Source organism: Pygoscelis adeliae, unplaced genomic scaffold (genome assembly GCF_000699105.1).
Source record: "Pygoscelis adeliae isolate BGI_AS28 unplaced genomic scaffold, ASM69910v1 Scaffold124, whole genome shotgun sequence".
Lineage (NCBI taxonomy): Eukaryota > Metazoa > Chordata > Aves > Sphenisciformes > Spheniscidae > Pygoscelis > Pygoscelis adeliae.
In genome coordinates, this window is record NW_008824791.1 from 4,386,628 (window position 1) to 4,401,442 (window position 14,815).

The following is a 14,815-nucleotide window of genomic DNA, read 5'->3' on the forward strand; positions in this document are numbered from 1 at the left end:
GCTTCCTCCTGGATTATGGGGGGTTCATCCTGCTCGCCATCCCTGTCTTCCAGCTCAGGGGACTGAGTACCCTGAGGATAACTGGTCTGCCTGTTAAAGACTGAGGCAAAGGAGGCATTAAGTACCTCAGCCTTTTCCTCATCCTCGGTGACAATGTTCCCCCCCGCATCCAATAAAGGATGGAGATTCTCCCTGGCTCTCTTCTTGTCATTAATATATTTGTAAAAACATTTTTTGTTGTCTCTAACGACAGCGGCCAGATTGCGTTCTAGCTGGGCTTTTGCCTTTCTCATTTCCTCTCTGCATGACCTAACGAGGTCCCTGTACTCTTCTTGAGTTGTCTGCCCCTTCTTCCACAAGTGGTAAACTCTCCTTTTTTTCCTGAGTCAAGATGTTCCAAGTAGTAACAATAGAAATGAGATTTAGTGCCAGAAGACAGACTATTCAAGAGGAAAGGTCCAAAAGATACCTGAAGGGCAAGGTGACTCCTATTGCAATGAGAAGAGAGGAAGCTGGGATGAGAGGTGCAAAGGTGAAATAAAAGGCTGTTAAGTACCAGTGAGACCTGAGGTTAGGGGGGGAAGAAGCTGTGCCAGGTACAGTAAGAAGAGATTGTGATCATCAAGATTACTAGGTTTTTAAGATACATGACAACAGTTGCTCGCAGACAGTGAAGAGGAAAGGGCAGGAGGGCTAAGTGAAGAGGCAAAAATCTACATTGCCAACCAGGTCAGTTCCCTACGGACAGGGTGGCTGGCCTGGCTGAGAGAGCAGGGAAAAACAGATAAGCCTCATTAAGGAGTCCAATCAATTCAAGGAGAAACGGCCTGGGCCTTTCCTGTAAAAGGGCCACGCGTATGTAATTGCCTCATTACAAGCCCAACACAGCTGCTTGCAGACAGGTCAAGCAGCCAACATGGAAATAATTTCAGGCAGCTGGAAAAGGCTTGTGTATAAAGTTGATATCTGGCTGAATGCAGTCATACTCAGCCACGCAAGTGGAGAAATAATGAAAGGCACAGAGGCTGTGCCCACACAACCAGTATGGCAGCCTTTCTCTGGAGCAGCTCTGTGCAAGAGGGGTTTTCCTGTCACCCAAAACAGCACCAACTTCAAAAACTCATCTGTACTGGGTTTTCAGCCCAGGCATACCACATGGGGTTCTCCCTTCTGAGTCTTTGAGGTGCACTAGTGTCTCCGTTCAGGACTTTGCTGTGATGAGGGCAAGGCATGCCTTTTTAAAGGAGGCTGAGATATTTAAGATGCTACAGCTTCAAGAAAAAAAAAAGAAATACAGCAAGATTCAAAAGCTGATCGTTTACTATGTGGCTACTGTAGGTGGTGATGTATTTCAAACCATCCAACTACTACCCAGCAGTACCCTGTACACTGCAAACTGGAGCTGAGTCATCAGTAACCTTAAGCAGTGAGATACAAAGACCCAACCCCAGTTTAATAAACATCTCCGCAATTACTAAGTTTGACTACACTAGAAGACTAGATTAATGTGTCCCCTCCCTTTATGAAGTCCTGGGAACGTAGTGTCCTACTATTTCCTTTGAGTTAATTTGTCTGTTTTAAAAATATTGGCTATATTTATCTGGAACAAACAGTTTCAAAATCTTACTTTTCATTTTTTTGCTCATTATAATGAGCATTTGGCCTTAAAAGAACAATATTGATGTTGCAGAGCTCTTGTCTCGCTCCAAGTGAACACCAGTGACACATCTGCAGACTTTTTCCATCAAGTTTACAATAACACTAAGTGTTTTTGGGGAAATACCTTGTGCCTCTAAAATATGAGTGCTGCCAGTGAGCAAGAATCCTGCAGCAGATACACTGAGCGTTCCTATTACTCAAGATTATGAAAATTTGGATTGGGATGCCGAAAACAAGGTCCCTTGCTCTGAAATGCCCTGTCAAATACAGCCCTCAGCTCCTTTCTCAAAGAAGGTCACAATGAAGGAGGCTAGTGGGCATTAACTTGGCAGCAGGATTTCAGTGTCATCTGAGAGCCAATGCACCACTTTCCTAAACAACCAAAGATCCCCACTCTCTTTCAAGCAGCACCACTTTTCGTTTCTCCAAACTTAAATTAGATGAACACCTACACAGCTTTCAACTTAGTTCAGGAAGACCTCTGGCTTTTCTGGTGTGTCAGGCAGGATAGATAGTCCTGTCATTAACTCCTCCTCTCCATCTGATAGGAGCCCTCTAGCAACAAATGTTGTCTGAAAACTTGGTTGATATAACCAGACATGAGCTACTGCAGATATATGAAATACAGATAATATACATGAAAGGCAACTGGGGGAAAGAAAGGGGTTATTTCTCAGAAATTATCCATTGAATGAGGTTGTGAGGTTTCATTCGTTGAATGAAGTTGATGAGGTTGTGTTGTTTTAGGAATCCACAAACACTCCAGATGTGGAATAGCTCCTTCAGAGCCAAGGGCTGATCTCTACCCCTGGTAGAGTGATGCTGATGTCTTAATCTACAGCTGACAACAGCTGTTACTGAGATGGCGGCCTGGCTGGACTGGAGCGTACTGCTTCCCATGTGTCTTTAGCAGCTTGTACAACCAGTATCTGGGATTTGTCCTTGAGATACTCACACTAGTAGCAAATGTGGTGGAGGGGTGAGGTGGTAGTTCTGAAGAAGAGCAGTGATGGCCACCATAAGACGTAGCTGCTTTCCTAGTGCACTGTTTGCACCAGCTGCTTGTACAGAGCTCTGTTCCTGTCCAGGGTGTTCCCCAGGATCCTTCTCAGCTTCCCAATGTTTCCCTCTCAGACATCTGTTTTTCTTAATGGTCTGGGAAAAGTACACAGCCTGTCAACTTTCCCCAAATTAATTGGTGTCTCTCTGTGTGTACTTCCAGGCCTTGTTCTGGGGAGCTCTTGCTGCTCTAGAAGGATGAGGGGTGAGCTAATGGAGGAACAACCGGCAAAACCTCCCAGGCTGCCTGCAGGGAGAGGGGAAGTAATGCAGTCTGTGGGCCAAGTGCATCCCATCTCATACGAGGCCAGTCTCCTCAACTAAGGCACAGGGGAGAGAGATGGCCAGGAAGGCTGGGCACGTGTGCATACTATTTGAGAACGGGGAATAAAATGCATGAACTGTGGTTATCTGATACGGGCCTCTGAGATGAACAGCTTTCCATTGGTTAAAATGTGCCTTGCAGAAATCATTATTTTAAACCACCCGAATCATAGCGTTGCTTTAACACTGTAGTGTTGCTACAGCAGCCCTGTAGCCATAGACACGATGCGAGGCTGCACCCTGCTCTCACCTACAGACATGGAGACGCTTGGGCAGCTGCTCTGGAGGAAACAAGCTGAGAGAATGGAACAGTCCCTGTAGCAGGAAAGGTGTCAGCCCAGCGAGTCACCTTTCAACTGCTATTCACTTTAGCTTCTCCCTTGCTTGTCTCACATGGCGTGAGGAAAAAAGCCCTGCTTTTAGCAGAGGTCTGAAATAAGATGAACTTCAACAGGAGGAGGCTCAGATGCAAGATGCTTCAGGTGGGACAAGGAAGGGACCACTCTTGGACTGACATAAAGGTTAAAGAGGATGAACTTGAAGCAGGTGCATGTGCGCTCTGCATTAATTAACTAATCTGAAGCTATGCAGAAGGTCAAATTAGAAACTGCAGTCACTGAACTGTCAAAGAAGGGACACGGAGAATGTAAGAAGCAGGGACAATTCAAAATACTTCAGTTAAAAGGTTTAAGTGGACTGTGATACCTGCCCATTTAAACTCAACACTAGAGACAGTCTAGTTGTAGCAGCACAGGGATTGAACTCGTCTTCATTTATCATGCTGGGAACAGAAAATCTGAAGGGTAAATGAGCCTACACAGAGCTCCCAACTGCTGCAGCTTCCAGGACTCATCAGTTAGGACTGTGCTATCTTTGCAACACATTGCTATTAAATTAGGTCTACACTGGATACAGGCAGGTCAGAGAAGGAGGTTCATATTTATCTGAGCCAGGAATTTAGTCGAAAAAGATATGCAGATATGGAGCGGAGGAAAGTGATAGTAAGCACGCAGCTAGCAGCCAGTTTGAGGTGTGAATGCTAAGCTATATCCACAGAGATGTCTTTTTAGCTGGACCGTGGAGGGCCCAGCAGCCCCACCGGCACTGAGGATCCGGGTCTGCAAGGCTGCTTTCTCAGCAGCTGCCCTCCCTTCAGCTCCGTCTGGAGTCTTCAGTTTGTGAGACCCCTGAAAACCAGGCCCTACACTGGGCAAACCAATCAAGGCAGCTGTAATTTGCAGTTACATTTGAAAATGCCTGTCTGAATCTTCAGCCCAGTCTGGATCAGCTCTCATGATGCATTAGGAATTTAGTGACTTCCATAGGTAAATGACTCTACTATATACCCTAAGAGAAACGCACACAAGTAATTCTTGAGCTGCAGCTTAGCCTTTGACATGGATTTTTTCTGTGATCTGAGAAAGATAATTATCTCTGTTTCTGAGTTAACTTGTTTATAAAATTCTCCCAACAACTCTGTAAAGGAGAAACCTAATGTTTGCAAGAGCTTTGAAGTACCCTACCTACTTCAGTGCTCTATTTCTTTTTCCTGATGGCTGCTTGAAACTCTTACATGTTCTTTCCGTGGCAAGAAGGGGGACTAAGTTCCTTCAACCTCAGGCACAGCTTCTCCAGGTTAAAGCTGGGCCACCGGAACCAGGTGCACAGGAAGCATGGGCTCAGTGCCTGCACGCCACTTGCTCAGTGAGTAAATAGGCACTAGGAAGCTCTGGCCAGCATGTCACTGAATTCATGGACCTTAAAATGAAAGGTGTTGAGAAGAAAAATTATATTCAACTTACAAGAGAATGATCCAGCAATTTTTGAGTTGCAGAGCAGAGGCAGAAGAAATGAAGTATGACATTTTCATTACTTGATAGCTTTTGTTTCCCATGGGCTGCAAAAAGTAAAGCCTTCCAGCTTTGGCCTTTGAGAATCTACAGACTAAACTGCTGCTTGCTACAGAGGCTCAAAGAGCTGCTATAGATGATGCACACTTCAGTTTGCTGGATCAGAGTGTGAAGCTGCTCCAGGGGATGGACCCTGTAAGACTGGACCTCAAGCAGCAACACTCCTGAGCAAAGCCCTGCAGGGCCTGGCATGGAGAGCATCGCTGGTGGGTCACCCACATCAGGTGCTTGAGGTCAGAAGTGGAGTAGTGTGATATGCCAGTGCCAAGGACAGGGACTGGGGTGGGAGGGCAGAGTCAGGGAAGGTGAGTCCCGTGCTCGGTGCATCCAAAGAGCAGGAGGAGAAGGGCCGAGAAGAAACTCCTTGGTGGCTGTGGGCAAAGACTTCTTGAGCTGTACAGAGAAGGACTTGACATTACATGAGATTAGAAGTCCTGATATGAGTGGAAAAGGCAGCTTTGCATTGAGCTGGGAGATGAAAGAGAAGGTGCTAAGACTGTCTCCTTTCTAAATGGGTGACCCGTCTGGCTTGTTACCTTTATGTCTTCTGTCACCTCACGCTCCAGAGTATTCAGCAATCCATCCCTTTTCTTCCACTCTCTTCTCTTTAGACACCTGCTGTCTAGAGGACCGGTGTGCATGCCTGTTTGCATGGACAGCCCCTCTGCCTCTAGCTGGGGCTGGGAATGAATACCTTGAAACTGGGAATGAAAACACTGGGTTTTCATGGAGGGACAGTGTTGACAACTCTGTGCACTTTGTAAAGACTAAGTAGGAAACCAAATTATACTGTGCATGTTTCACAAGTTAAACACATGCTAGCTGCAGGGCCCAAGGGGTGAAATTCCTAGGAAACCTGGCACACAAGCTCAAGTGTGTGTATATGAAAAGGGAGGAATAAAGTGGACCTGTTTCATCTGAACTTACATCAGGGGAACATGGTACTCAGCAGAAAGGAATTTCAAGACGATTGACTTGAATAACCCATGACTGCTGTCACAGTACGCAGTTTTAAAGGATAAAGAAACCCATTCTTAAAACAGCAAAAAAGAATACAAAGAAAATTGGTTTTGTGTTTTACACAGGCAATAAAAGAACAGTTCCCAGACTCTTGCAGATGTGATGCCAGTTTATTTTGTCTTAAGTTTCCCAGAGGCAGAACTTTGCAGGGCTTGAACAATGTGGTGTAGCAGGAAGGAATCAGCAATGCTTTTGGGGCCTGATGCTGAATAGCCACTAGCTTCTGCTAGCAGCTCCATACGTGGAAGGACTGCAGAAACAGTATGGTCCTGCCCCTCTGGTGGCCCCATGGATACTATTGCTTGAATGCAACAGAAGATCGCTCCTGCCATTATCTTTCTAATGCTCTGTCCAGTCTATTTTTGAATCTCTCACAGGAAAGAGGTTTCCACTACATTTGGTTTCCACTACACCATTCCAAACCCTGCCAGACCTCACTGCTAGAAGTCCTTCCTGCTATTTGGTGAGATACACATCTGCCCTTTAATTGGATCCCATTATTCCTAGGTGCACTGCTTTTACGATGTACTAACTAATTCTGTTTCCTCTGCGTTAAAAGTTTTAGACTACTGTCCTCTGTCTCACTGCAAAGCCACACTGACTGGTTTAACTCCATTCTTCTGAGTCAGCTTTCCCTCGCCTTTGCACTTTTGTGTCTTTCTCTGAACAACAAGGCATTGGTCTGCATCCTTTAGATAGCAAGGCTTTCCAATCTGCATGCGTTAATTCTCTGTGCTTGAAAAGCTGTGATCTATGTGAGCAATGTATTTCTTGCCTTAAGAAGCAGCATGTAGCTCGGTTCAGTGATAGAGCATGAGGGAAAGGTATTATATTTTGTGAAGTACTTCAAGATGCTCGGAAAAGCACCACTGCGTGCCACAGCTACCAACCTGTACAAAGGTACAATTTGAGCTGTGGTCCAATCGTGTTGAGAGCATGCACTTGAGAAGCCTGACATGAACAGTGGCTTTGTTGAAGCTGGAAGTGGTAAATCAATATATTTGCAGATTGGCCACTAGTCATCCACACTGACCAAAACACTGTGTGCATCTTGTTACAAAGGGTAAACAGGTTTATTTGCAGAAGGACACTTGTATGCAAAAACAAGCTTACAGCCTTGCTGCCTGTTGTGTGGGTTTTGAGCTCTTTTAAAATTTGATGGTGAAGAACAAAAGAAAAAGGGCATACATCTATACCAGCTGCCAATCTGGCAGGCGAGGTCTAGGTCTTTGTTTTTAGCAAGTGATGTGCTCGTATCTGACAAGAATTTGGTCTGATGTCTTTTTTTCTTTCTAAGAGGTGAAAACTTCATTTGGCACTAATGTGCCTTGTCCTTGTCAGTACATTACCGGACCCATATACTGGCGATAAGATATCATAAAGATATGCCTCAGAGTTGATGTTAATGTAAAAGCTTTTCTGGCATAAGACTCATAGCTGGAGATGCTGTGGCTTGGATGAAGTGAGACTTAAATCTGTGCTTACGCGAGACTCCATAAGAATAAAGTGCCCCGTGCCTCTGACAATAACTAGGTGTGAAGCAACTGTGCAGGGAGTGTGTAATAATAACCTCTCCTTACACAACAGATCTCCTGTCTCTAGACCAAATTCATCCTTACGCGTGCCGTGTTGCAAACTGCTAAAGGCATATAATCGTCTGTAAATCACCAAGACAAGCTGTGTATCTGCAGTATTACAGCACCTCCAGATAGCAAGAAGGCTTCACAAGTAAAAAAGACAAGTCCTCCAAACAGGTTCTCTTGCTGCTGGGTACAGCTGCCATCTCAGGTCCCAAACTCAGGCTGTAGAGCTGGTGTTTTAGGAAAGGGAGCATCCGCCTCTCTACAACTGTTAACCAACCACTTGGGAACAGAGAGGAAAACCACCCCTAGTTTGTATGGGCTCGGTCATTTCCATGACGAAAACCAGCAGAATTTCCTAGCAGCAGCTATTGATAAAGCAATGCTGATGTTTTCCCCTGTTCTTCAGATAAGCAGATCCTGGGAATGTATGAGAGAAGGTATGCATAATATGCTGCTCAACAGTAACACGTCCTGCCAATTAGACTGTGGAATACAGGAAAGAAAGCTTTTCCAAAACGTTATCACCGTGACCTGGGATACTCAGACACCCAAAGGTTAAAATGGGGAGTGAAGGAAAGGAGGGGCTCAGAAGAATCATCCCTTCTCCAGCGACACAGGAAAAGCTTTAATTCTGCAAGCCATTTACTCTGGGGTCTCCACTAGGTACAAGTAAGGGTCACAGCACAGCCCATGGGGTTTGGGTTTGTTCCTTTCTGTCCTTCAAGAGGGAGGCCTCATCCAGTCACTGGGATGTAGAAGTCTGGCAAAACTGATCCTTTCCAGGATCCTCTGCTGCAGACATGCTATTTATTGTCAGACAAGTCCTAAATCTGCCCAGACCTAAGGAGTAAAATGGGGTCATATGGTACCTCTCCTAGTGAATTACATACTCTTCCCTTTATCTACACAGACACTCTGCATGACTGTGTCATTTTGATGAGTTTGGGAGGAAACATTGAAAACAAGTGTATTTGAGGTTAAAATGTTCTGTTAAGCAAAAAGAAAAAAGAAAAAAAGAAGAGTGGAAAAGGAACGTTTTAACTTTTGGAATGAAAGCCAAGCAGCAGAGCTTCCTGAGAAAGGGAAATTGTTTCCTGGCAGAGCTAACCATGGCGTCATGCCTGTACTTAATCTTGGATCCACAGCTGCAAGGGTGGGCAGAAACCTCGCTCAGCCTGGCTCACCTCTGCGTGGCTTACTGTCCTGCTGCTCTGAGGACCATAAAGGTTACCAATTTCAGACCTCTTGGCAGCACTGTACCAAGTACCCTTTCTTCCATCCCCTCCACTTCAGTTCTCTTGGGTGACAGGTCACATATCCTTAGTGCAGTTTTCCTAGGGACAGGGTAAGTGCCCATGCTGAAAGCAAGCTGCCCGGTAGTTTGGGCAAGGGCGTCATTCCCCATGGCTCCAGGAAGGATGCAGCAGTTGGGATACTAGACCTGGAAATGTGCTCAGTCGCGATGTCTGGCTGGCCACAGCACAAAGGAAGCAATGGCTTCTGACCTTGCCTGTTGAGGGAGGGGACGTGTTTGAACCCCAGGAGGTTTCTGCAGGCTCCCAGTGAGACGGGGAACAGAGGACTCGGAAGAATTTTCTCCACGCTGCTCTGCTGCTCACTAGAGGAATGGGGCAGGACCCAGGGCCTCTTTGTGGCCTCCCTCACCTGACACAGGAGGGAGCTTTACTGAAAAGAGCAGTGGCCCCATCACTCCCCAAGTGTCCCAGGTGAGGACACTGTGGTGTAGGGAGAGCACAGGGCCTGGGGCTGGAGCCGTGTCCAGTAGGTTGCCCAGAAGGGAAGTGGCGAAGTGGGCAGAGAACTGCTCTCAGCCCTGGAAAAGCTTTCCCTCTGCTGAGCCAGTGTAGCAACAGGCAAAATGAAGATCTAGCAGGAGCTAGTTGCAGAAAAGAGACATGGGAATGGAGATATCACAGAAAGAAATGAAATCTGTGGTAGGCACAAAGAAGAGGGGAGCCTTCCCAAAATAAACCTGGTTGCTGCACCTTCGCAGCTTAGGGAACACATCACACCATAGGGAGCCACCAAAGTGAAACTCAGTCTTGGATTGCTTCGCCTTGCTGGGGAGGCAAAGTTCAAATGTCTCCGTGCTCCCAAGCTCCTAGAGAGAGGCTGGGAAGGGGAATGCCGTGACTGCTGTTCAATATGGGCTGCAGAAAGCCGCAAGCACTTTCAGTGGATGCCTTAACTCCCAACATCTGCAGCAAGGTTTGGTGCAGCTGTGGGAATTAGACAGCTTGGACCAAATCTGAAGATGTAAACTAACAAACCAACACAATAATTGCTGATCCTTTTTGTACCGTGAGTGCAAAGAAGGTTTAGTGGCTGCTTTTTTACAAGTGGCTTAGCTTTCAGCAGTGACAGCTTTACACATTTTTAATATGAACTCCTCAAGTTAACAATCTGCGATATAAGCTTCATGATTTCAAGTTCTTTTTGTCAGTCCTAACACCGGAAAGAAAACTGATTCTCAAATCTATCTTGCATCAAGAAGCTGGGTCTTCACAAAAAAACCCTGAAGATCGGCAGACTCACAAAATTACATGAACTGCAAGAACTGGGTTTTGTCTGCCTTTTTCTCCCTCTTCGGGATCTTAAATGGTTACAGTTACTGCTTTCAACATGGCATGTTCCTGACAGCAGAATGGCTAAGACTGTAGGTACTAGCTCCTAAGGAGCAGCAAAACCACATGAACCACTCTAAGAAAGCGATTCCAACTATCTTGCTTCTGTGGGTTTTTCAAAAATGGTCTTCCTGCCAGAGGCATGATGGAAATCAGCTGGTGAGGTCAGCCCTCTGCCCTTTTTTCCCTAATGCTGGTAATCCTCATGTGTCCCACTAGAGCAAAGAGCTTGCCAGTTATGCCAGCAGGAAAGCACAGAGCAGCTCTGCCTGCCGCTGATGAAGCAAATGGGGAAATGACAGAACTTCTCATTCCTGTTGCACAGGACCATTAAATCTGTTTTTCAAAGCAAAAGACTGTAGCCAGTCTCTGGGTCCTGCTCATGCTGCCTGTGAAAAGCTCTCAGGAAGAAACAGAGCAGGGAATTGGCAGGTGGGAACTCAAGACTTTCTTCTCGGCTCTATTTTGGCCTAATATCTTCTGACCTTTGGGGCATTAACCACCTTTTTGGAGGGTTGGGGCAGGAAGGGAAGACCAAGTGCACTACTTAAAAAATGTCTTGGGAGTTGAGATGTTTTAAAAATAAGAATAGATGCAGCAATCTACAGATGATCAGAAAACAAAGTAACATAGGGAAAAAGTGGGAAATAGAGGTAAAGGAACAGAATCAAGAGCCAGGAAGTCTTAGGTTAAATACTTCAGAGAAGCTTCTTGAGCATCAGACCTGCCGTATTGTGTCACACGTGTCTCCCAAAAGGAAATGGCAGGTCCGTCCCTTTTTACTCTGAAATACTGCTGCGGCAGACAACAGAAAATACTCGAGGGGTGCAGCCCTCCGTGAGTGGAGAGGAGAGGGGGTGGAGGAGAGTGTCCTCAACATGACAAAATATCTGCTTCAGCCCTCATTTAGTCTTTGCTCCAAATGTGGCTTTCTGTGCACAGCAGTTAAATTAAGAGCTCAACTCCCCTTCCACTCTGAGACATCACAGGATACTACACAGCGAAAAAGAATAAAACGAGCATTAATGGTTACTGATCCAGGCTCTGTCAAACCTAAAAACCTTTATACAGCTATCTATTTGTCATGCCACATGTAGTCTGTGCTGAGTTGGTTTGATCACTGCTTGGTCCTTCTCCACACCAAAATCTGTTTAGATAGTCTGTTGAGGACATTTCTTGTCATGAACATGCCTGATCTTCATCCTCGCATGTAGGCAGGCCAGCACAGATAACAAGGACTGCGATGTTAGTACCTGGGCGTTATCAGAACTGCCCAGCTGAGCTATGCGCTAGAAATCTTCAAAGAAAAATTGTAGTGGTGCCTCAAGCACACTGTTCCCTGGCTTTGTCGCGTGTCCCCTGCGTTGGGGCTGCACCGACACAGAAAAAGCTTCTCTGGGAAGATAACATAAAGTGTTTAGTGTTTAGTAAGATCTGTGTTTAGCTGAGAGAAATACCAAAAGTCCTCTTTCGTCATTTGAGGTTTTGCCAATGTTGTAATCGCCTTTCTATCTCCCATGCCCCTCCTAAAAATAAATATTTTTTTTTCCTCTGCCACTTAAAAAACTGTTTGAAAAGCTAATGAATCCGGTCTGACATGAGGGAAGCAAGCACCATCGCTCCCATTTGATATGAATGGGAAAAGACGCAAGGGGAGGTGAACTGCCTTGCCAAGGAGGGTGCTACACACAGGAGAAGGCTTGGACTTAAACGCCAGGGAAGCCTGACTCCTGCTTCTACACCCCTGTCCACCAGCCGTGTGCCCACCCAGAGACAAGAGCTCCGACTCTCCTGAAGCACAGGGGACACAGCATGGAGAAAGGCACAGGAAACCCTCTGGGGATGCACTAGCCCCAGTCCTCTTTCCTGAACCCAAACGCTCTATCGATAATGAAAGTGGGACTGCACAATCCACGTGAAATGGGGGGACACACCACTTAGGGTCCAAATCACAGCTGCTGCTGCACGGGTTGGGTAGGAATCAACCCCAAGGAGTCCACTAATTTTGTACAGTTTGTTCACTTCTCCCTATGTCCCCATTTTTACTGAATTTTTAAAACCTCCTTTCAAAATGATACCTTTTAAAATGTAACTCTCTTTCCCACCTCAGAGACTAAAAAAGTAAATGGGAGTCCTTCCTCGTTCCCCTTTCACGGATGTAATTTCTCCACATACCATCCCCCCCTACTTTCCAAATCTGGACTAAAACCTGCAAAACATTCTGAGGTGCATGGCAGGGGCTGGGGTCGGTGCAAAACGACATTTATCTGAGCCTCAGCGAAGAGATATTTTGAGCTGCCTTTAGTGAGAAATTGCTTTGCAAGGTGGAGCTAATGCAGAGCGAGGAGCCAGTCCCAAGCTAGTGGAAATAAAAGTTTTCTTTACCTCCATGTCCTGCAAGAGAGAGGTGTCCTCGGGGCAATCTTTCTTCCCCACCCCTTTCCCTCTTATCTGTGGGAAAACTTCAGCCGAGCCAGAGCAAAATCGCGCTGCTGTGGAGGGTATGTAATATCCAAGCTCCTGCTCAGCTTGAAAACTGACAGAGCCCAGCCAGTGGCCCTGCACTACGAACAAGGAAGAAGGGCGGGTGGGTGAGAGGAAGGGAGGGAGGGGAGAGGAGAGGGAGGCAAGGCAATCGGGGTTTAAATTTAGACACAAATCTAAACAGATACTGTCCTTCCCGGCGTGCTGGGCTCATGAGACAACAAGCAGCAAACTGCTGCTGTGCCCAAACTTGGGGACACCATATGCGCATTTTGTCCCTTCCTTTCTTTCTCCCCTTCATATTTTCTAGCACCTTACCTTTATTTTTTTCCTCCCCTGCCCCGTTTTGCCTCTATTTCTCCCCGTGGCTTGCAGTTGCTCCCCCGCTGTCTCTGCCTGGATCTCTCCCCTGTCCATTCTTCCCTCTCCAAGTCTGCAGGGTCTCTTCCTCGCTGTTTATTTGTGAGGAGGATCTTTTTTCCTATACCTGCAGCTTCCCTTCTCTCTTCCTTCCCACTTTTATGTGATTTCAGTCAGCAGTGGACTTCTTTAGAGTGGTTAGAGGGGCAGAAGAGGAGCAGAGAGCGGGTGATTATTGTGTTTGAACAGAATTTGAGGCTTTGGTGTCCTGGCGCACAGCTGGGACTCACAGGATGTCCCAGGGATGACAATAATAGCAGCAGCACTACTGTGCCGCTGGGGGATTCCCCAACGAGAGATCAGGGCTCCACTGTGAAGGGCGCTGCACAAATGTGGGCACAAGCAGAAGGACGCCATGCAAGGTGTCACTGGCTAGCTGTAAAGGAGGACTAGCTCTTTCCACCCTGAACTCATGTCTCACGCTACCAGGTCAGAAGGTGTGGGATGTTCTTCTCTCCCTTCACAGGGAAGGACAGACTTGTGCACTGGAAGTGAGAAGCTTCCGTGGTGGTAGAAAAATTCAGTTGGGAGAAAATAAGCCTCCAGAATGTTTTGCTACGGTTTCCCTTTCCATTCAGATTGCAGTGTTGTAAACTAGACATCTCGTTCCTGTTTTAGCAACTGTTTGCATATGCCGCTTCTCAAGAATTTCAGTCCCCACCTCTTGAGAGCAGGGTGGTGCAGAGGAATTTGGAAACACTCCCTTTGTCTTCTGCTGGCTCCCGTGCCTTGCATGCAGCTACAAAGTGACACAATGTCATGTCATCATTTTGGGATGATACCTCGGGGGCAGAATAGGCTTAAAGCATCTTTTCTCAAAGGAATGCATACTTTTCCTTCGCAGTGTTGTGTCACAGGTCTCTGCCGGCTATGGAGGAAAATACTCCAGAATGGATTTAAATGTGACCATCACGATATCCAGATTATTGTTACCAATAAATCGTCTCGACATAGTTGTTCTTACAGTATTGTTAACTGTTGCTGTACTGCATGCTGTAGGGCTCCTGTGGTTCTTTAGAAAGTATAGGAATTAGCAGATTTAAATCATGATCTCATTATCTCCCAAGTTCAATATACAATGGCTAGTCAGTCCTTAGCCAAAAGAATGATACGCTGAGTTGTGTATCTGGAGATTGGGCAAGAGGACTAATTAATCTTCTGTTGCTGAAACACTGGATTAGTTGAAAACCCTCTACTGTAAGCAACCACAAGATGCTGCAACTATAAATATAAGAAATAGATTAAGAATCTGAAAGAAATTCCTTCTTGATTGGAAATCGTATTCATTTCTTAAAGTCCTGACAATGGTACGTTAGGAGAGGGGATAGGAACTGAACTGACGAGAAGCAGGGTGAGGCGGGGAGGGCAGGATGCTTCGGCTGCCCATGCTTTGCCTGCTCTCAGGACAGAAGGAGGATTTCATGCTCAGCGTTTTCATGGTGAGCATTGGTCACAAGTGTCATTTTCAACATGTCTGCCACGTAACAGACCGTCAAAATCGCATAGCTCCAATGGTTGCTTCATGCCGCTCAGGGTCTATTTCAGTATTTTCTTTCTGCTTTCAGGGGTTGTACTCTGTGGAGGAAACTGTTTGCTTGAGTCTACAGAAAAGGAAACTGCTAGGCAGAGATAGTATCATTTTACCCGTACTAATAAAGCAAAGGTAGTTGCAGCTGCCCCACTACAATTCTTCACTCCGTTTATTTCTGCT

The 14,815-nt window shown here is 46.1% G+C and overlaps 1 protein-coding gene across 1 annotated transcript in view; it reads right to left on the bottom strand.

The window, feature by feature from the left end:
• The window catches only part of RCSD1 (RCSD domain containing 1), a 37,212-nt gene extending 24,466 nt beyond the window's left edge, over positions 1-12,746 (bottom strand). Inside the window, exon 1 of the mRNA XM_009323901.1 lies at positions 12,586-12,746. Within this exon, the coding sequence (XP_009322176.1) occupies positions 12,586-12,591 (6 nt within the window). The 5' untranslated portion in view covers positions 12,592-12,746. The remainder of the gene's footprint in view (positions 1-12,585) is intronic.
• Positions 12,747-14,815: the final 2,069 nt, after the last annotated feature.